At 41.7% G+C, this 21,557-nt stretch overlaps 1 protein-coding gene across 12 annotated transcripts in view; it reads right to left on the bottom strand.

Moving 5' to 3' along the window:
- The window catches only part of NCOR1 (nuclear receptor corepressor 1), a gene marked incomplete at its 3' end in the record, with an annotated part of 143,233 nt that overhangs the window by 54,888 nt on the left and 66,788 nt on the right, over positions 1-21,557 (bottom strand). For 8 of the 12 annotated variants that reach the window (XM_082861454.1, XM_082861449.1, XM_082861450.1 and 5 more), the window contains 6 exons: positions 20,939-20,993; positions 20,142-20,243; positions 8,297-8,424; positions 5,488-5,705; positions 3,515-3,577; positions 1,333-1,472 (listed from right to left, as the gene is read on the bottom strand). In XM_082861454.1, the coding sequence (XP_082717580.1) occupies positions 1,333-1,472; positions 3,515-3,577; positions 5,488-5,705; positions 8,297-8,424; positions 20,142-20,243; positions 20,939-20,993 (706 nt within the window). The remainder of the gene's footprint in view (positions 1-1,332; positions 1,473-3,514; positions 3,578-5,487; positions 5,706-8,296; positions 8,425-20,141; positions 20,244-20,938; positions 20,994-21,557) is intronic. The other 4 variants (XM_082861457.1, XM_082861459.1, XM_082861460.1 and 1 more) reach the window with 1 other exon arrangement.

Here is a 21,557-nt window from a genome sequence, read left to right as displayed (position 1 = left end):
TTATGGATCTTTTATCCATACCCAACATACACTGTGACATCATGAGTTGGTCACTTGGAAAATGAGTTACAGAGATTTTTAAAATTTGGATACATTTCATTACATATCAAAATATCACATTAAAAAAAATATCACATTAGTTATTATTACCACTAATCTCATCAGAAAAGTCCGAGTATTGTGAAGATGTTAATTAAGCTCACGGTGAGAGATACACACTTCCCAAAATTCTAATTTTTGCCTGAAAGCTGGAAATTTAAAAGTGGCAACAAATACTAATGGTTGTTTTCTTTCAAGACAGGCTCATTCATTTTCAAGAAGATGTCTGCAAAATATTCAGGTCTGAAAAACCGTATCTGTTCTGTCATTCTTTTAATTAAAAATAACATTCCATGGAAGAGGGAGGTGCCTAGTTCAGCTTGGAACTCAAATGACACAAGAGTGCCTTCCCTTGAGACCTGCTGCTCACCAGAACCGGGCAGAGGGCTCTTTGCACCCTCCCACCTTCAAACAGATGTGTGTAAGGCTCAAGATTTACCAAAGCCAATTTTCAGTTGCTTCATCAAGGGCATTCTTAAGTGAAACTGCCATTTACAAAACACAGCTGCAACTGCTTGGAGATGAAGAGCGTGCTGAGCGTGGCGGTGCCCGGTGGCGCCCGGTTCTGCTAAGGCACCAGCACTCTCACTCACAGCTGCTTTGACACCACGGATGCAAATGTCCGGACAGTGGAAAAAGGAAACATCTGAATATTTTTATGAAAATAGCTTTGACTTCATGGAACCCTCAAAGAGCTCTGTGAACTCTGAGAACGCTGGAACTTCCTGGTTAAGGAATTTTCAAAAATCTTTCAATAATTTTCAAAACTTGCCGGTTTTTAGTTTTTACCCCATGGAATCTTTCTGAGAAAATGTTTTTTTAATATGACAAATCAACTCAATCAACATGGTAAACACAACTAAAGTTTTCAATTCAAACTCCAAAATGCTTGTATTTTTCAAATCCAGCCCACAGAAACTCAAAAGTACTGAATCGCCATTAGTACCAACAGAAATTTTACTCCTTATCAGTAAAACAAATCGTCAACTTGTGCCAAGAAACCAGCATTTCCCTTTACAGGTAAACACAAATAAAAATACAAGATACGCTGATTCACTTTGTTATACAGCAGAAACTAACACAACACTGTAAAGCAATTATACTCCAATAAAGATGTTAAAAAAAAAATACAAGATACAAAAAAGTTTCCTTCAAAGCCAATCTCTGAAGCTCAAAAAAAAAAACTAAGTAAAAAACAGTAAGTAAAAGACTCACCACCCCTGATATACTCACTTTCTGTTTATGCTGCTGCAAGAGGTTGTCAAGATTGTGTCGTCTCTTATAGTTAAAATAGAAGTTTTTACATTGGGCTTCACTTTTGGTCCCCACCATTTTGGCAATCGCTGCCCAGTTACGACCATGTTCTACTAGACCTGGATTTTAAAAACAGACCAAACATTAACCAAGGAGCCACCTGATAAAGCAACAAGAAAAATGATAAAATCAACTTAATTCACTGCATTCACAATCATTAACACTAAAAGTGTTTTTTCAATTATTTATCGATATACTTCAATGCTTGCTGAAATGTGATTCACACAAAACTCATTAACAGCTCTATTTTTCTACCCAAAGTTAAAACATGCTCATCAATGGAAGGACTCAACCTTATCCTTGTTATATATCTCCCAGAAGACTAGGACAATGCTGGACACACAGTAAGAGCCCAAACACTGTAAACTGAGTGATTAGGTACAGTACTTCTAAATCTTTGGAAAACAGTATATCAATACAAAGTTAATAAGGTAATCAAACGTAAGTGATTAACACAAAGTAAAGATATACTTAAGGTTCCATTTATAATCAGCATGTCTTCAATCCATTCCCAATCAAGGATGCCCTCAAAAATATTAACCAGTTTTTTTTTTCTTTTAGACCTGTTGTAATACAATACATCACAGGAACCTACTCAATCTGACATTTCTTCCAACAAATGATGCACGTATGCACACAGATACATATGTGCAACGAGTATGGATATATAAATGCATAAATACGGAGAGATATTTTAGACACAGGTGTATCCAAGCAGGAATTTCTAGTACAAATTCATTAATTTATGGGAAAACATCAATTTCCCAAGGTTAACACCAGTAGCTTCCTTAACAATGATAACTGGAAGATCATCTCCAGATCCTGCTGACATCTGACTATAAAAGCTGGAAGGAGTGGTGCCTGAGCAGTCACGTGCTAGGACGTGCACCTGACAAAAGCACGCTGTGGCAGAGCTGACACCTAACTACTCCACTGTGACGCTGGGACAGTCAGATGACAGTAATACATGGAAGCATGACAGTCACAGATGCGCTAACCATGGCAATAAACTTCAAACAAAAATATTTTGAAGACAGAACACTCTAAACTGCTGTATTTTTGGTAAGGTTGGTTTATATGATTCTTAAATGCATTACTCATTATCAGCTAAACAGAAAATAAATCTGAAATGTGTCACTAAAAGTTCAAGCTATTTGCAATAATTTCTCCTTAGAACTACAAGGTAAATCCTTAACCCCGAAAAGAGCTGGCTAATCTTTCTCAAAATCAGCTTACTTAAAAAATAATTTTTTATTTATAAACCAATTATCTATCCTTTTAGAAATTTTAGTTCAATCTCAAACTGTGTGACATTTATAAGAAACAACAGAAGAACACAAGATCCGTAAAGTTCCAGAGTAAGATGAAGGCCACACAGCTAGCAAAGTGTCAGAAGCAGAATTCAAACCTTCATCTGTCTGGCTACAAAGTCCATGCTCTCTCCTCTGGATCATTTTATAATCAAACTTAGCCTTACTAAATGCAAACTGAGAAAGTATTTATCATTCTATTAAATGCAACTTTTAAACAGGAGAGTTTTTATATCAAATACCTTCCAAAACTTTAATAGCATTTAATCACAACTATTCTGGAAAACTGAAAGTAGCTTACTTGCTCTCTAATAAGATATTCAAAACAAAATGAGAGAGAAAAATTCCTCAGAAGTGGGCCTCTTAAACAAGGCACACTGGGGCACCTTACAGGGCACCACACCATCAAAAAGAACTCTTGGGCTTCCCTGGTGGCGCAGTGGTTGAGAGCCCGCCTGCCGATGCAGGGGACACGGGTTCATGCACCGGTCCGGGAAGATCCCACATGCCGCGGAGCGGCTGGGCCCGTGAGCCATGGCCGTTGAGCCTGCGCATCCAGAGCCTGTGCTCCGCAACGGGAGAGGCCACAGCAGTGAGAGGCCCGCGTACCGCAAAAAAAAAAAAGAACTCTTAAGTGTACTTCTAAATTCTACTTACCATTGTGGAAGAACAAACTCTTTTTTTTCAATTAAAAAGAAATTAGTTCCATCTCACTCATTACCAATAACCCTAAAAACAAACAAACAAACAAAGAAAAACAAACCTGAAGAACCTGAACTACTATCATTTACCTTTTTTAGCAACTTCCATTTCTTCTTCTGTCCATCGAGAGGTTTCTACAGGTTCTGTAGAAACTGAAATAAAGACAGAACTCAATAAGCCAGAGAAAAATGAAGTCCTTCATTCATAGATTATATGGTACTAACCGTACAATCTACAGCCTAAATATTTATCTGACATAAAGCCACTTTAAAGCATTAGGTGGAAATAGGATGGTATCAGCCTCTCCTCTACTGTAATAGAGGGGAAAATCCCACACTCCTCAGTACCATGGTCTTCCTCAACGTTCTTTAACATTCCATCCATGTCCACATGTTTGAATGCAGTGCCTCCCCACTTCCTAGAGCTCCATCCCTTCTCTCCTGAAGTGTCAAAAGAAGCAGCCGCCCTTCTGCTTCCTGCCCAGGCAGGCGCAGTCCTCTCCTGTTCTCTGAACCCCCATCTCCCCGGAACTCCTGGAAGTCCCTGTGTTCATCCTCAGTGCCTGAAATCTAGCAAACAGATGGATCACAAACTGAACACTTTCTCCTTTACTTTAGAAAATTGAGACTCTCAGGCCTAAAATGAGCTCCTGCTATATTCTCCTTCTCAATTAACATTACTACCATCCACCCAGTCACTCCAATTATTATCAGGATCTTCAGACTAATTTTTGAAGCCTTAGACTAAATTTTAAATCTTTCCATCCATCTACCACTCCCATGCAATGATGTATGTCAATTCTGGTCTCCTGAATACACCCCCTCGCTGCCTGGACCACTGAATGCAAAAGGATGCCCTTCTAGCTGGTCCCTCAGCCTCCAGCCCTTACCCCAAACACACCTCCTCCACACTGTCACCAGAGTTATCTTTCTAAGACACCAATCTAATCACAACACTGCTCTGTTTAAAAACCTCTGTAGGCTCCCTACTTTGTAAGCAAAGCAGTTCAGACAAAGCCCACCATGATCTGCCCCCATCTGCTTGTCCAATTGTTTCCTTCACTTCATTCCTGTTATTTCCAAAACTTACAATTTCTTTCATACTTCATGTTATGATAAACTTGGTACCATTGAACCACCAATGATGGTACTCATCATTAATATGATCCCATTATAAACTAATGAAGACAGTCTTTAATAAGAAAGAGAAAAATGCGTGTACTCTTAGACCCAGTATTCCCTTGTCTAAGAATTTATTTCCATGAAAACTAATTTAACAGAAAGAAAATGCTATGCGAATAAAGATTTTTTTCATTAAAGTGCTATCCATATTAGTTTTAAAGGCGGGAGGAGATGGCCAACATCTCACAGCCATTGAAAGTGAAAATGAAGATCACTTAGAAAGTAGAAAACATTCATGACATGTGCCCAGTTAGAACATCAGGAAACAAGGTGGCACGCACACTAGGATTACAACACAGGAAAAAAAAAAACAGCTGTATTAGGTACTAAGGTTGGGGCTCATGTTCTCTTTCAAAAGACTTTGATATTAAAGTCTAACAAATTTAGGGCTTCCCTGGTGGTGCAGTGGTTGAGAATCAGCCTGCCAATGCAGGGGACATGGGTTCAAGCCCTGGTCCGGGAAGATTCCCACATGCCACAGAGCAACTAAGCCTGTGCGCCACAACTACTGAGCCTGCGCGCTAGAGCCCACGCGCCACAACTACTGAAGCCCACGCACCACAACTACTGAAGCCCGTGAGCCTAGAGCCCGTGCTCCGCAACGAGAGAAGCCTCCGCAATGAGAAACCCGCGCACCGCAACGAAGAGTAGCCCCCCTCGCCGCAACTAGAGAAAGCCTGCGCGCAGCAACAAAGATCCAACGCAGCCAAAAATAAATAAAATACATAAATTCATTAAAAAAAAAAACAAATTTAAAGGCCAGAATTTCAGATCAGCATTTCTAGGCCATCAATATCAGAGGTCCCTCCTGCCTCACCCTAGCACTGAAACAGAATCCCAAACAAAATTCTGGCCCGTTCGCTCCAATCTCGTCCACTCACTGGGTTCTGGCGGCGGTGGCAGAGGTGGGGGGGGCTCCTCGGTGGCTGCAGCAGCCGCAGCGCTGGCAGCTGCGGCCTCACTGGTCATGGACCTGGTGACCCGGCCCTTTCGGCGGCCCTGACTGTTGGCAGTCTTTCGGCCCCGGGGCGTGGCCTGCTCTCTCTCCTCAGTTTCTTCTGCTGTACTTTCTGTCTTATCCTTTTCCTTGGTGTTTTCTCTAGAAACAACAGCAAAAGAACGTTTTGTGTGATTTAAAAGCATACATACACCAAAAAGATTACAGCCTTGAAAATTCTTTAAATAGAAGTTGAATAAAACTACCCAACCTCCCAGTTATTTGGAATAACCGCTTGGGCTTCCCATCAATACAAACTCAACCCGCCCCAAAACACGTTCACCCTCCCCACCCTGCTTCCCGCTCCCTGGCCCCCTGACCAGCAGCTGCTGACAGTACCGGCACGCTCACGATCACTCAGTTTACAGATCCGACTTCAGCTTCAGCTCTTCCCCTTGTTAGTTACTTGTATGTGAACTAGTGCCTCGTTTTGGTCCTTTCCTCTCACTGATGTTTCTCCCACCAATTCCACCACCTCTATCTCTGTTACCTCTGCGTGTGTTCAGTCCTTAGTAGCACAGTCACAGTCTCTTACAACAGCCTTCCTGACTTCTGCATCCCCATCCATTCTATACTCCTCATGGACCCATATTCTAGCACAACAGCTTTGGCAATAAACCATTTCCTCCATTCTAATCCTACCTATTCCCAAACAGAGCCATGCAGCCTCCTGAGTGAAGGTTACGCTTTAGCTTTCATTAAGGCTTTACCTAACTGGACCCCAACCTCCTTCCGCTTTTCTCCTTGAGGCGTCCTACGTTCCAAACCAATGAAACCACTATCTGCCATTTCCCAAAGAGGCCTGTCCATTCACACCACTCCCTCTGTTCTACCCACACTAACCACTAGCTCCTGCAACAAGCCCTCCAAACTATCCAGGCAGAAGGAAACCTCAACCTCTTCTCAATCTCCCAGCACACTTTATTGACTCTGCTCATTCCTTCCAGGCTTTTTTCTTTTCCTTAAAGAGTACTTGCATCTTGCCTAATTTTTCCTACTAGATCATAAACTACCTGGGAAGAGTACGTATCTTACGTATTTCTGCATCCTCCATAAGACCTAGCTCACAGCAGTAATAAATGAGTGCTTGTTAAATAAACTAGGGATTTTAAGAACAAAGTAAAAACAAGATATGGCAGTAACATATGAGCAGAACCACTGACCACGTGGAGGATATATGTTTTACCTGAATAACTAAAAAAAAAAAAATTTTTTATAGATATCATCTTCTTAAAGCACAAAATTAGAATGGCATAAGTAACCAACTCTTTAAAAAACATGGCAAGTGATTTAGGCTGCTTTAGCTGCCGCAAAATTAGATAAACCTTCAGTATTTCCAAGAAGATTATAGAAATAACAATAAATATTAAAAAGAAACTACTAACACAAGCAACAACCTGTATGGATCTCACACTTATTAAGTAAAAGCAGCCACACAACAGGAGATTACATACTGTACGATTCCATTTTTATGAAATTATAGGAAAGGCAAAACAAATTAGTAGTTACCAGGGGCTGGGAATGGGGGGGAGGGAAACTACTGCAAAGGAGCACAGGGGAGCTTTCTTGGGGTGATGGAAATGTTCTGAGTCACGAGTGCGGCAACAGGTACACCAGTGCATACAACTGTCAAAATGTATCAACGTATACCCTTAAAAATTGGTGAAATTTAGTCTATGCAAAATTATGCCTCAATAAAGCTGATCCTTGGAGGAAAAACAAACAAACCAGCTGCTAAGGGCCTCCCTGCACCCAACCCTGCCAAAACATGTACACAAAGATATCAACGATAGCTGTCTCTGAGTGGCAGAATCACAGGTTAATTTTCTTTCTATTTTGCTCTCTCTCACTGATTTGCTATAAGGAACTAGAATTATTTTTATAATCACGAAAACAGCAACAGCAACCACAAACAAACCAGGAAATCTGGACTTCCCTGGTGGCACAGTGGTTAACAATCCACCTGTCAATGCAGGGGACACGGGTTTGAGCCCTGCTCTCGGAAGATCCCACATGCCACGGAGCAAGTAAGCCCGTGTGCCACAACTTCTAAGCCTGCGCTCTAGAGCCCGCGAGCCACAACTACTGAGCCCACGTGCCACAACTACTGAAGCCCACGCGCCTAGAGCCCATGCTGTACAATAAGAGAAGCCACCGCAATGAGAAGCCCACACACTGAAAAGGAAGATTAGCCCCCGCTTGCCGCAACTAGAGAAAGTCCACGCGCACCAACGAAGACCCAATGCAGCCAAAAATAAATTTTAAAAACAACAAAAAAAATCAGGAAGTCTATTTTATATGAAAAATAAAATCCATAAAGCTGGAACAGAAGGTGTTATATAAATGAAAACCATTTAGCAGCATTTTTACACTAATGTACACTACCTGAGGTTCAAAACAAAAGATCCTGAGGTTCTTCCAAATCAAAGATTAAATTATACTCAGTGTATCTCAGTGATGGTGTATATGATTGTAGCTCATCCCTTCCGAAACAGAGTATGTCATGTTAGGCAAATAAGTCCATCAAGCCAAAAGTTATACTTACTGGAATATTCCACTCCTTAATTATGTCAAATAACTATTAGGTGATCAAAGCACATATCCCATTGATTCTTTTATCTAAAATTTTATACCGTCAATAGATTCAATCTCATTATTTAAAAATAACTACAACATTTAACTATTTAACTCACTTAGAGTCCTCCTTTTCATCTTTTTCTTCTTCATCTTTCTTTTCCTCCTCTTTTTTTTCTGTTTTTTCTGCTTTATCTTCTTCTTTTTCTTCTACTTTTTCTTCTTGTGAGGGTCGGGCAATTTGCTGCTAGAATGAACCATCATTTGTAAAATTGGAAAGTAAAACAAACAGCTCCTCAAATCATAATGATAAATAATAAATATCTATGCAACAAATTTATGATTAACTTATTCACCATCTACATGTACTAAAAACGAGTTTAATGCTCTTTAATGTAGTCTATATGTATTGCTTAAAAGGTCACACACATATAAACACACACAAATGTTCACAGTGTCTGGATCCATCAGACAGGTGACAATGTTAAGATTCCACTTAGAAATCTGAGGTTGGTATTCTCTTTTTGTAATTCCCACATCTAATCTGTCACTTACACATTTCAATTCTACTTGAAATTTGATAATTTGTCAAACCATCCCCCCGGTATTAGATCCTTAATATGTTCCCAAATTTTTCATCATTATGGATAATACTACAAGAAACCTCTTTATGCTTTTACTCTTCTGGGGAAACATTCATTTACTGGAAGAGTAGACAGCCATGGCCATTATTAAGACTGAAGCGATTTAGGAAAGTATTATGGATATAATAAACTAAAAAGTAAAACACTCAAATATGCCTAAACTGTAATTACAACTCTGTAATCGTAAATATGTATATAAACAAAGACGAAGATAATAAGATTATGGACCCTTTTAACTCTGATGTCTCATTTGCTAAACCTGAGAAAAGTGAAATGAAACTGTGGTGTTTTAATTACGAAATCAAACCGCCTAACCGAATAGGACCGGACTCCAGCTCCCCCGCAGCACGCGGCCGACCAGCCCAGGTGTACCTTTGCCCACACGGTCTGCGCCCGGGCTGCCCTCAGCACACCCAGCATTTTCATGCCTTTGCTCAGAATAGAGTAAAATCTCCCTCAACTTCCAACAGCATCTCACAGCCTTTTACCACCTCCCCAGAACTACAATCTAGCTTCTTCCTTAAGACACCTGGCCTCTCCAGAAGGGGGCCTCTCCAGAAGGGGGCGTCTCCAGAAGGGGGACCCCTTCTGGAGAGGCCTCCTTCTAACATATGGAGGAAGAATCTAAACTCTTCTTGCTCCCCACTGCCACTTCCAGAACACTGCTCAGCTGCTGTATTTAAAAAACCTCCTGTTACAAATTTCAGAAAATCTACCTATGACACCTTGTTTCCTCTTCTGGTGTTACAGATTGACTCTCAAAGACTCCCAGGAGCACAGAGATTACTTTATCACATGGCTCGTTATGCCATGTCATTATTCTTCAGATTTCAAGATGCCTGTCAATGCCTTTTCTATCAACACGATATCCTACGTGTGAAATACTTTCAGGTCATTGCCATTCAGTCTCCCACAGGGAGTCACCACAGCCATCCTCGGTGGGCACTGCCCCCCCCCGACCCTATAATCTGACAGTGTGCCCCGCAACCACCACCACTCACATCCGTCCCAGCCCACATCTCCACTGTCGCCAGTCCAGTCCTGCTTTTTGTCCTCATCACCATCTACAGTCCCTTGATGCTAAGAAATTTTCACAGCCCACCAAGAACAGCTTCCACTCTTCCACTCTGACCCCAGCTAAATCGTTTCAATACCATGATTCCCTCACTTACCTTACCTGACCTTCCCAGGTTCTCACCCTGGCTAACTGCCAGTTTCCTTTTTTTCTAAGTATGTATTATTGCTAGAGAAAACTAAGAAATCAGGAAGATTTTAATGGATACTTTCCAAGCATGACTAGCTCTCCTTTACAACTGGGAATATTTTATTCATCTGACTCCCTAGCACATCACAGTGATCCCAAGATCTGTCTGAAATGCTAATAACCTCACCCTGCCCACCACAAACGTAGCATTCATCTGTCATTCTGAACCAACAAAATGACATACCAACAACAAACTCTGCCCCCTGCCTAGCAAGTGGGCTACGTAACCCAGAAAACGGTTTACAGCCCTAAGAAGTCATGGGGAGGTGTCAACTCAGCTGAAGATAAGGAAAGAGGTCTACTGTCCCTTAGACTTGAACAACACATATAACTGTATTCCCCGAATACTCTTCTGCTTCTAATGCCGACCCGGGTTTTGAAATAAGCAAGCAATCCCCCACGTGCCCTGATGCCCGAAACCATCCCACAGCTGACTGGCCCCTCCTGCAGTGCTGGTGGCTGAGAGGCAAGGGCAGCACCTGTTTCGACCAGTCAAAGGGAAGAAAAGGGCAGGATCCCTCCAGAAACGCAGCCCCCAGTTCTGCAGAGTGTGTGCGAATGAGCCAAAGAAACTGCTGGGGCTGCCAGACAGTCTGCAGAAGCGTGTGCACCTCCAGAGCAGAGCCCCACACTGAGCAGCAGCGAGTGGAGAGGGATGTGAGGGAGGCCCGAGATTGTGGACAGCACTTAACCCGGGAGACAAGCATCAAGACCCACAGCAAGGATGGCCACGGACACTAAGAAAGGAAGGAACAAACTCTGGTTTTCACAAGAAGTGGCTGGCACTGCTTCTGTTTCAGGCAGATCTGTAAAGGAAAGAGCCAGCCCCCATGGTCTAGGACGGAGGTTACAAGCCACATACCTCAATCCTTGCCAGCGAGCTGGCTGGAGCAGAAGCCCAAGGTTTCAAAAGGGAACTCTTCAAAGGACCCTGAGAGACACAGGCGGTCCCATGAGCTTCTTGTCCGGGTTTCTCCCTCCTTAAGCCCAACACTTGATAGTCAATTAAAAAAAAGTCTCGGGCTTCCCTGGTGGCGCAGTGGTTGAGAGTCCGCCTGCCGATGCAGGGGACATGGGTTCGTGCCCCGGTCCGGGAGGATCCCACATGCCGCAGAGCAGCTGGGCCCGTGAGCTATGGCCGCTGGGCCTGTGCATCCAGAGCCTGTGCTCCGCAACGGGAGAGGCCACAACAGTGAGAGGCCCACATACCGAAAAAAAAAAAAAAAGTCTCATTCTGTTAGGGAGGTTCTCCCAACATGAAACATTCCTGCCAAACAATAAGCTATTCACTCTGAATGGCAGAGCACGTTATAAAACAAAATAAAAATTCCAATGAAAAAAAGTGAAAGTTACATGTATTTCATGAAAATAAATGAAGAATAGGGTCAATTTCAGCAGGGTCCTCTCTAGCAAGATCAAATGCTAGGGCTTCCCTGGTGGCACAGTGGTTAAGAATCCGCCTGCCAACGCAGGGGACACGGGTTCAAGCCCTGGTCCGGGAAGATCACACATGCTGCGGAGCAGCGAAGCCCGTGTGCCACAACTACTGAGCCTGAGCTCTAGAGCCCGCGAGCCACAACTACTGAGCCCGTGTGCCACAACTACTAAAGCCCGCGCGCCTAGAGCCCGTGCTCTGCAGCAAGAGAAGCCACTGCAATGAGAAGCCCACACACCGCAACGAAGAGTAGCCCCCGCTCGCCGCAACTAGAGAAAGCCCACACGCAGCAACAAAGACCCAACGCAGCCAAAAATACATTAAATAAATAAATTTTGAAAAGAAATATATTTTTAAAAAAAAGAAAAAAGAAAGATCAAATGCTAGCTTATGCTGAGATTTATTACTACTACATCTGACTGGGTGTCTAAGTCATATATATTTGTTAAAATGCTCAGGTCTTTAGAAAACAAATAAATAAAGGAATTCCCATTCAGCAGACAATGAAGTTGCCAAAAAGTGAAATGACCAAATTTAAGAACAAGGAGCTAGTTAAATAACAATGTACAAGAAACAGAAAACATGAAGTACTTCAGCCACTGAGGTTTTTTTAAAGTACTTCAGGCAGTAAACAGAAAATATCTTATGCCAGTCTTATCAAAGTATATTAATAAACTAATGCCTTTAAAGCAACTGAATTGGAGACTACTTTCCTGAAGAGTGAAAGCTGTCGATCACCAAGAAGCATGTTTGGTTGAAGGCAACAAAGGCGGTAGCTGCTGCCCTTTACTTACTGGGCGGTACCTACACTCTGGGTACTGCACACACAACTAGTCTCCTATAAACCCTGCAAGGTAAGAACCAGTGCTCACAGATGTCACTCCCACAGATGTCACCAAGTGAAGGGACACTAGAGTGTCACAGACACAAAGAAGCAGAGCATTTGGGGATCCTTCCAATGGAAGCTCCTTCCATTATACCCAATTCTTTAATTGTCTAAATCACCCTTTCTAACTTGTGTATAACTAACGGTTTAGTCAAAAACTCCTCCAACTTCAACAATTACTACATTTACATAAGTATATGCTTTCTGAACACCTCTGGGGAATAAAAACACGCTGGCACAGTTAAAGGGGAAGATGTTGCCGGCATGAAGGGAGAGTACAAATTCTTGTAAGAGCCCTCGAAGATCTGGAAATGAAAAATGTGGTTTCAAAACAATGACTTGCTTTACTGCAGGTCACGAGCAGGTGCCACAGGAATCCCATCTGCACAGTGACAGACTTATTACATGGGAGTTTATGCTGGAAAGTGAGATGGAATTATTACTTCTAACAAAAATGTTGCACACAAAATCAAGTTACTACTTGGCATGGTATTTACAATTCTAGATCCCAAACAGTAAAGCCAAAGAGGGGCTTTTGGTTTATAATCTTTGATAAGCATTCACTGCTTCAACTACAATTGATAAAGAACCACAGTCATTCCCGTCATGGGATGCCAACAAGCTGGACTGTAACAATGGTTTGGGCAGAGTAGCCAACAGAATTTTTGAGAAAAGAGTTAAAACTTTTGCCAACAATAATCTCTGAACACAACTGTAACAAAATTATGATTATCTCTCATTTCCCGATGATTCTAAGATTAAAGCTCATTTTCTGCGTAAATAATATGCAAGGTCCCCTATGGCAACAGCAATGTTAAAAATCACACCTCACGGGCTTCCCTGGTGGCGCAGTGGTTGAGAGTCCGCCTGCCGATGTAGGGGACGCAGGTTTGTGTCCCGGTCCAGGAAGATCCCACATGCCGCAGAGCGGCTGGGCCCGTGAGCCATGGCCGCTGAGCTTGCGCATCTGGAGCCTGTGCTCCGTGATGGGAGAGGCCACAACAGTGAGAGGCCCGTGTACCGCCAAAAAAAAAAAAAAAATCATACCTCACAGCTGTGGAATCTCTCAGCCAACAGCATACTACGTATTCATCTGCTGAACAAAAATTACTTCCTACAGGTAAGCAGCTGGGAGTGGGGGAGGGGAGAAGCAATCAAAGCCTGAAAGGATGCAGTGCACACGTCAGAGGAATAAATCTGGAATAAATGTCTAATCGCTCGGGATGACCCGAGGTAATTCCTACTCATTCAAACTTGACTGCATAATAGAGCAGTAGAGTGATTTTCAAATTAGTCATATCTCTATACCTGCCAGGGTAAAAATATCCATTTAAAAATTTTTAACTTGTAACTAGATTCTTTTTTTTTTTTAAAGTCTTCTGGGGGAATTCCCTGGCAGTCCAGTGGTTAGGACTCCGAGCTTCCACTGCTGGGGGCCTGGGTTCGATCCTTGGTCAGGGAACTAAGATCCCACAAGCCACGTGGCATGGCAAAAAAAAAAAAAAAAGGAGTCTTTCTGAACTTTTTTCTATATAGAAAATTCTCTATTTCCAACCGAGACCTTCTTCCTAAACTGCAGACTTCTGTATCTAACCGCCCACTCTACATCTCCATGTGGACAAAGTCTAACAGGTATTTAAAATCTAGTACGTGCTGATTATCCCCCCAAATCCGCTCCTCCTTCCACCGTGCCTGTCACAGTCAACAGCAACTCCAGCAGCCAAGACAGCCTATCTCTGCTAACCATCCTTGCATACCCACAATCACTCCATCAGCAAAACCCACTGGCCTTACCTCCAAAAACATACCCAGAACCTGACCAGTTCTCCCCAGCTCCCACGATAGCCTGGTCCAAGCCACTGAAATTACTAAAATAACCCCTAACTGGCCTCCCCTACATTAGAGTCTCAACAGAGCAGCCAGAAGGCTCCTGTCACAAATGAAACCTGAGGTGACTCTTCTGTTGAAAAGTCTGATGGCCTCCCCTCTCCTCTGGTATCAGCGCCCATCATTCGGTTCCACAGGAGAAAGCAAACACAACCCAACACTACCTACCTCTGAAAAGCTGTCCAAGTATTTTGACACAAGCAACTAAGAAACAGAGGTAAGATTCTTTTGGTCTGAGATAGTAGTTCAAGTCCATCATTTAACTCCCTCCCCTTCCAAGTTCCCAGTGAATCAACCAAAGAAATATAAAAGTAGACGGAAAATCTTCAGGGTGGCAGGACTAGACTATCAGAAAGGCTACCCAAAACGAAACTGAGCCTAGCCAGGGGCAAGCATCCCAAGGTTCAGGTCCAAGTGAGGGTACACACGGACCATCTTGGCTCTGCACATGCGTCCTGAGATGTGGGAAGGGTGCTAGCACAGAGGACAAGTGGTGCAGAAGAAAACACCACCGTGGCTCGAACTGCACAGGGACACATACGTCCCAGCAAGGAATGAAATGCTGCCCCAGATAACTTTAGGATAGAAAGCCGATGTTTCAGAGTAACAGAGACACTCCCCGTCGCACAAAACTTCCTGCTCTGTCATCACAAGCGATAGACTGCTAACCCGGCAAAGGTGAGGTATAATATAAATCAAACTATCCCCTGAGTTTATCTGGGATTGAAAAAATTAAACAGTAATACATATAATTTCTAAAAATAAATGTTATAAATACTACTTTGTAATTAGGAATAAAGCTATTGTTAAAAATTAGTAGCTGAGAGGGCAGACAGCAGAAGCAAGAAGAACTACAATCCTGCAGGCTGTGGAACAAAAACCACATTCACAGAAAGACAGACAAGATGAAAAGGCAGAGGGCTATGTAGCAGATGAAGGAACAAGATAAAACCCCAGAAAAACAACTAAATGAAGTGGAGATAGGCAATCTGTCAGAAAAAGAATTCAGAATAATGACAGTGAAGATGATCCAGGACCTCAGAAAAAGAATGGAGGCAAAGATCGAGAAGATGCAAGAAATGTTTAACAAAGACCTAGAAGAATTAAAGAACAAACACCTAGAAGAACAGAGGTGTTCACCTCTGTTCAAACAGAGATGAACAATACAAAAACTGAAATGAAAACTACAGTAGAAGGAATCAATAGCAGAATAACTGAGGCAGAAGAACGGATAAGTGACCTGGAAGACAGAATGGTGGAATTCACTGCCATGGAACAGAATAAAGAGAAAAGAAGGAAAAGAAATGAAGACAGCACAAGAGACCTCTGGGACAACATTAAACGTAACAACATTCGCATTATAAGGGTCCGAGAAGGAGAAGAGAGAGGGAAAGGACCCGAGAAAATATTTGAAGAGATTATAGTCGAAAACTTCTCTAACATGGGAAAGGAAATAGCCACCCAAGTCCAGGAAGTGCAGAGAGTCCCAGGCAGGATAAACCCAAGGAGAAACACGCAGAGACACACAGTAATCAAACTGACAAAAATTAAGGACAAAGAAAAATTATTGAAAGCAACAAGGGAAAAACGACAAATAACATACAAGGGAACTCCCATAAAGTTAACAGCTGATTTCTCAGCAGAAACTCTACAAACCAGAAGGGGGCAGCACGATATGATGAAAGGGAAGAAACTACAACCAAGATTACTCTACCCAGCAAGGATCTCATCCAGATTCAATGGAGAAATCAAAAGTTTTACAGATGGGCCTCCCTGGTGGTGCAGTGGTTGGGAGTCTGCCTGCCGATGCAGGGGACGCGGGTTCGTGCCCCAGTCCGGGAGGATCCCGCGTGCCGCGGAGCAGCTGGGCCTGTGGGCACTGGGTGGGCGCTGGGCCTGCGCGTCCGGAGCCTGTGCTCCGCAGCAGGAAAGGCCACAGCAGTGAGAGGCCCGCGTACCACACACACACACACACACACACAAAAAGTTTTACAGACAAGCAAAAGCTAAGAGAATTCAGCACCACCAAACCAGCTCTACAACAAATGCTAAAGGAACTTCTCTAAGTGGGAAACACAAGAGAAGAAAAGGACCTACAAAAAACAGCTCATAACAATTAAGAAAATGGTAACAGGAACATACATATTGATAACTACCTTAAACGTGAATGTATTAAATGCTCCAAACAAAAGACACAGTCTTGCTGAATGGATACAAAAACAAGACCCATATATATACTGTCTATAAGAGACCCACTTCACACCTAGGGACACATTCAGACTGAAAGTGAGGGGACAGAAAAAGATATTCCATGCAAATGGAAATCAAAAGAAAGCTGGAGTAGCAATACTCATATCAGATAAAAGAGACTTTAAAATAAAGAATGTTACAAGAGACAAGGAAGGACACTACATAATGATCAAGGGATCAATCCAAGAGGAGACACAACAATTATAAATATATATGCGCCCAACATAGGAGCACCTCAATACATAAGGCAACTGCTAACAGCTATAAAAGAGGAAATCGACAGTAACACTGTAATAGTGGGGGACTTTAACACCTCACTTACACCAATGGACAGATCATCCATACAGAAAAGGAAACACAAGCTTTAAATGACACAACAGACCAGACAGATTTAATTGATATTTATAGGACATTCCATCCAGAGACAGCAGATTACACTTTCTTCTCAAGTGCGCACGGAACATACTCCAGGATAGATCACATCTTGGCTCACAAATCAAGCCTCAGTAAATTTAAGAAAATTGACATCATATCAAGCATCTTTTCTGACTACAACACTATGAGATTAGAGATCAGTCACAGGGAAAAAAATGTAAAAAACACAAACACATGGAGGCTAAACAATACGTTACTAAATAAACGAGAGATCACTGAAGAAATCAAAGAGGAAATCAAAAAATACCTAGAGACAAATGACAACGAAAACACGACGATCCAAAACCTATGGGATGCAGCAAAAGCAGTTCTAAGAGAGAAGTTTATAGCAATACAAGCCTAACTCAAGAAACAAGAAATATCTCAGATAAACAATCTAACCTTACATCTAAAAGAACTAGAGAAAGAAGAACAAACAAAACCCAAAGTTAGGAAACGGAAAGAAATCATTAAGATGAGAGCAGAAATAAATGAAATAGACACAAAGAAAACAATAGCAAAGATCAATAAAACTAAAAACTGGTTCTTTGAGAACATAAACAAAATTAATAAACCATTAGCCAGATTCGTCAAGAAAAAGAGGGAGAGGACTCAAATCAGTAAAGTTAGAAATGAAAAAGGAGAAGTTACAACAGACGCCACAGAAATACAAAGCATCCTAAGAGACTACTACAAGCAACTCTATGCCAATAAAATGGACATCCTGGAAGAAATGGACAAATTCTTAGAAAGGTATAACCTTCCAAGACTGAACCAGGAAGAAATAGAAAATATGAACAGACCAATCACAAGTAATGAAATTGAAACTGATTAAAAATCTTCCAACAAACAAAAGTCCAGGACCAGATGGCTTCACAGGTGAATTCTACCAAACATTTAGAGAAGAGCTAACACCCATCCTTCTCAAACTCTTCCAAAAAACTGCAGAGGAAGGAACACTCCCAAACTCATTCTATGAGGCCACCATCACCCTGATACCAAAACCAGACAAAGATACTACAAAAACAGAAAATTACAGACCAATATCACTGATGAATATAGATGCAAAAATCCTCAACAAAATACTAGCAAACAGAATCCAACAACACATTAACAGGATGATACACCATGATCAAGTGGGATTTATCCCAGGGATGCAAGGATTCTTCAATATATGCAAATCAATCAATGTGATACACCATATTAACAAACTGAAGAATAAAAACCATATGATCATCTCAATAGATGCAGAAAAAGCTTTCGACAAAATTCAACACCCATTTATGATGAAAACTCTCCAGAAAGTGGGCATAGAGGGAACCTACCTCAACATAATAAAGGCCATATAGGACAAACGTACAGCAAACATCATTCTCAATGGTGAAAAGCTGAAAGCATTTCCTCTAAGATCAGGAACAAGACAAGGATGTCCACTCTCACCACTATTATTCAACATAGCTTTGGAAGTCCTAACCTTGGCAATCAGAGAAGAAAAAGAAATAAAAGGAATACAAATTGGAAAAGAATAAGTAAAACTGTCACTGTTTGCAGATACATTGAGAATCCTAAAGATGCCACCAGAAAACTACTAAAGCTAATCAATGAATTTGGTAAAGCTGCAGGATACAAATTAATGCACAGAAATCTCTTGCATTCCTATACACTAATGATGAAAAATCTGAAAGAGGAATTAAGGAAACACTCCCCTTTACCACTGCAACAAAAAGAATAAAACACCTAGGGATAAATCTACCTAAGGAGGCAAAAGACCTGTATGCAGAAAACTGTAAGATACTGATAAAAGAAATTAAAGATGATACAAACAGATGGAGAGATATACCATGTTCTTGGATTGGAAGAATCAATTAAAAAAAAAATTAGTAGCTGAAACTTGTTTGAGATGCTGGTGGGCTCTACCATCTCTGGCTAATGGACCCTGACTCCACTTTCTCTGTGGGAAGTGGGGAGATGCCCTGACTCCTCTGGTGCAACAGAGTTTCCCACATCACCGCCAATGTCCAACCTGCCATTCAGATAGTTGGTTAGCCCTTCCTGGAGCTCTGTAGCCACTGCTCTGTCTCTGCAACACTGGCTGCTGCACCAGCAGGCCCTTCCCTCCCTTCTGTTTCCCAGCAGCCCCACCACCGTTCCTCGGCGCCCTCTCTAAGCAAACCTTACAAACAAGGGGACACCTGTGCTCTGCAGCGTGTAGCCCCGCACCCCATGCCCCTCGCTCACTACAGTCTTAGTCCTGGCCCCTCACCCACCCACCACAGCTCACTTGACCTCTAGCAGGGTTTTACACAGTTGACTCATGAAACACTCTATACTTTTTTTGACCAAGAAATACTGCTTCTGATGAGTGTGTCATCACATCTTGTCAGGTGGCATTGTTTTGGAGAAACAATGACCACACATCATGAGAGAACCTGTATCTGGCGACCAGGGTGACCAGGGAAGGGAAGGCGGGGGACTGTGTGAGGGAACCAGAAGAGCGTCAGGAATGCTGAAGATGGCAGCAGCCGTCCACGCCCACACGTGCCACGCATCCTGCAAGCGGTCTCAGGGTGTGGGGCGCACAGGAAGAACAGATGGGAGCTGTGACGGCGGCTGATCAGCTACTTGAAGGAAAAGAGTTTCTAAAGTACTGAACTGCGACTGTGAAAACACATACTGCACTGCATTAAAAACAATCTTTTGAGGTCAAGTGCTTTAACCCCAGAAATAAAGTTAACCTGAAACACAATCAGGTCCCAGGTATTTCAGTAAACAACCCTGTACTCTAGTCACCATGCTGTACTTCTCACTTCTCTCCCTTACTCTACCTGTCCCCTCCACAGACAAAAGGACTGGTAAAGGTGGTATATTTAATAGGCTGTCACGGTTCTCATATTTAATTACATTATTATTGTTAACTCTGACATGCACAATTTCGACAGCATGAAAATATAAAACTTCTCATTAATTTTGTTATACTAGAAACTTAAAATGCATTCAAAGTAGAAAATATAACACATTAAATATATATTCAAAATAATAAAAACATGCTCATAACATTCTAATTAATTTAACAGAAATCAATTGCTAAAGTACACCTTACTACATATAAGGTTCCTATTATAAAATTTTTCATCTTCATATTTCCACCAACCCTGAAATTGTTTCATACAATAATGAAACATACCTGGTTTCTTCCTCTGCGTTTTCCATAGTTCCTTCTTACTAGGGCTTTATAATTCTCATTTTTCTTGGTTAAGTAGTAATATAAAACACAATCAGGAACACTCTACCAAAAAAAAAATTATTTTTGAGGATCCAATGAAATAAAATTTTTTAAAAGTATCAAGTAACACTTTCAAGGAAAATCTCTAGTGTTCTCAAAGTATAAAATGAGGAAAACCACAAATGGCTAGCTTTTTAAGGCATATCTAGGCTGTAAAAATACATATATATAATGTGTACTATCTTGATGGATAATTATAGCTGTCGTAATACAAATTATGTAAAAGATACCAGGAACTATCAGAAACATTCAAGCACTTTCTTCTTTATGAGTAACTAAATTCTCTTTCTTCCTCTATATACGTAAATATTCAAAATGTCTCACTTTGCTCACAAACCCAACATCCAATCCACTGTGAAAAAATTTCAGGAAAAATCAGGACTCTGAAATTTTAATTAGAAGTTTAATGAGGTTCAAAAAACATTGTAACCTATGTTTTTTTACGGAAATATAATATCAGGTCATTTTTGATTAACCATGAAAATTAGTCTGTGTTCTGTGCTTAGAATTGGTCATCATATAATTGTAAATATCACTATACTATTCCCATGAGAATCTTTTCTGTATCAAGCCCTTTGCAAAAATTCTATTTAACTAGTTATATTTCTATTTAACTACTTCTGTGTACTAGGCACAAAAGCTTCAAAGCAGCAACCATCACAAACCTACAGACATTCTCAGTGCAAACCATTTCTTACCTTCCTTTCCAAGTAAGATGCAATTAGTCCAAAGTTTTTTGGATGCTGGATAAACCTGAGTAAAAGAAAAACACACACACACACATTTTAACAACTTAAAAAGAGGGGGAAGCCCTTGGGAATAGAAATATAATGTAGACTAATTTCTAGCGACTCCTAAATGCTAATGTCCTCTTAAAGGGCATAGATTCCTGGGCACCGTCCGCCAGGAACTAACTGGATTGGAATACAGTAGGGCACAGAAATCTGTAACTTTAAAATGCACCCCCCGGTGAATAGGACACCGCCCAGGTTTGGGTACCACTCTTAAAATGACTCCACAACCCTGTTCTTACCTGGGACCTACATTCCCACCCATAAACTTACAGGAAGGTCATATCAAATCTGTCTTTTCTGACTTCCACAGTACCCACTCAAATGCCAAAATGGGGTCAAGCTTTGGGGGAAACAGTTCAATTTACAAGTAAATGCCAATACTTTTCACTAACTTATGTAAGTTTCTTTTTTTTTTTTGCGGTATGGGCAGTGGCCATGGCCCACGGGGCCAGCCGCTCCGCGGCATGTGGGATCCTCCCGGATTGGGGCACGAACCCGTGCCCCCTGCATCAGCAGGTGGACT

Source organism: Leucopleurus acutus (assembly GCF_964270905.1).
Source record: "Leucopleurus acutus genome assembly, chromosome: 19".
NCBI classification, from domain to species: domain Eukaryota; kingdom Metazoa; phylum Chordata; class Mammalia; order Artiodactyla; family Delphinidae; genus Leucopleurus; species Leucopleurus acutus.
This window is presented reverse-complemented; position numbering and strand designations above follow the sequence as displayed.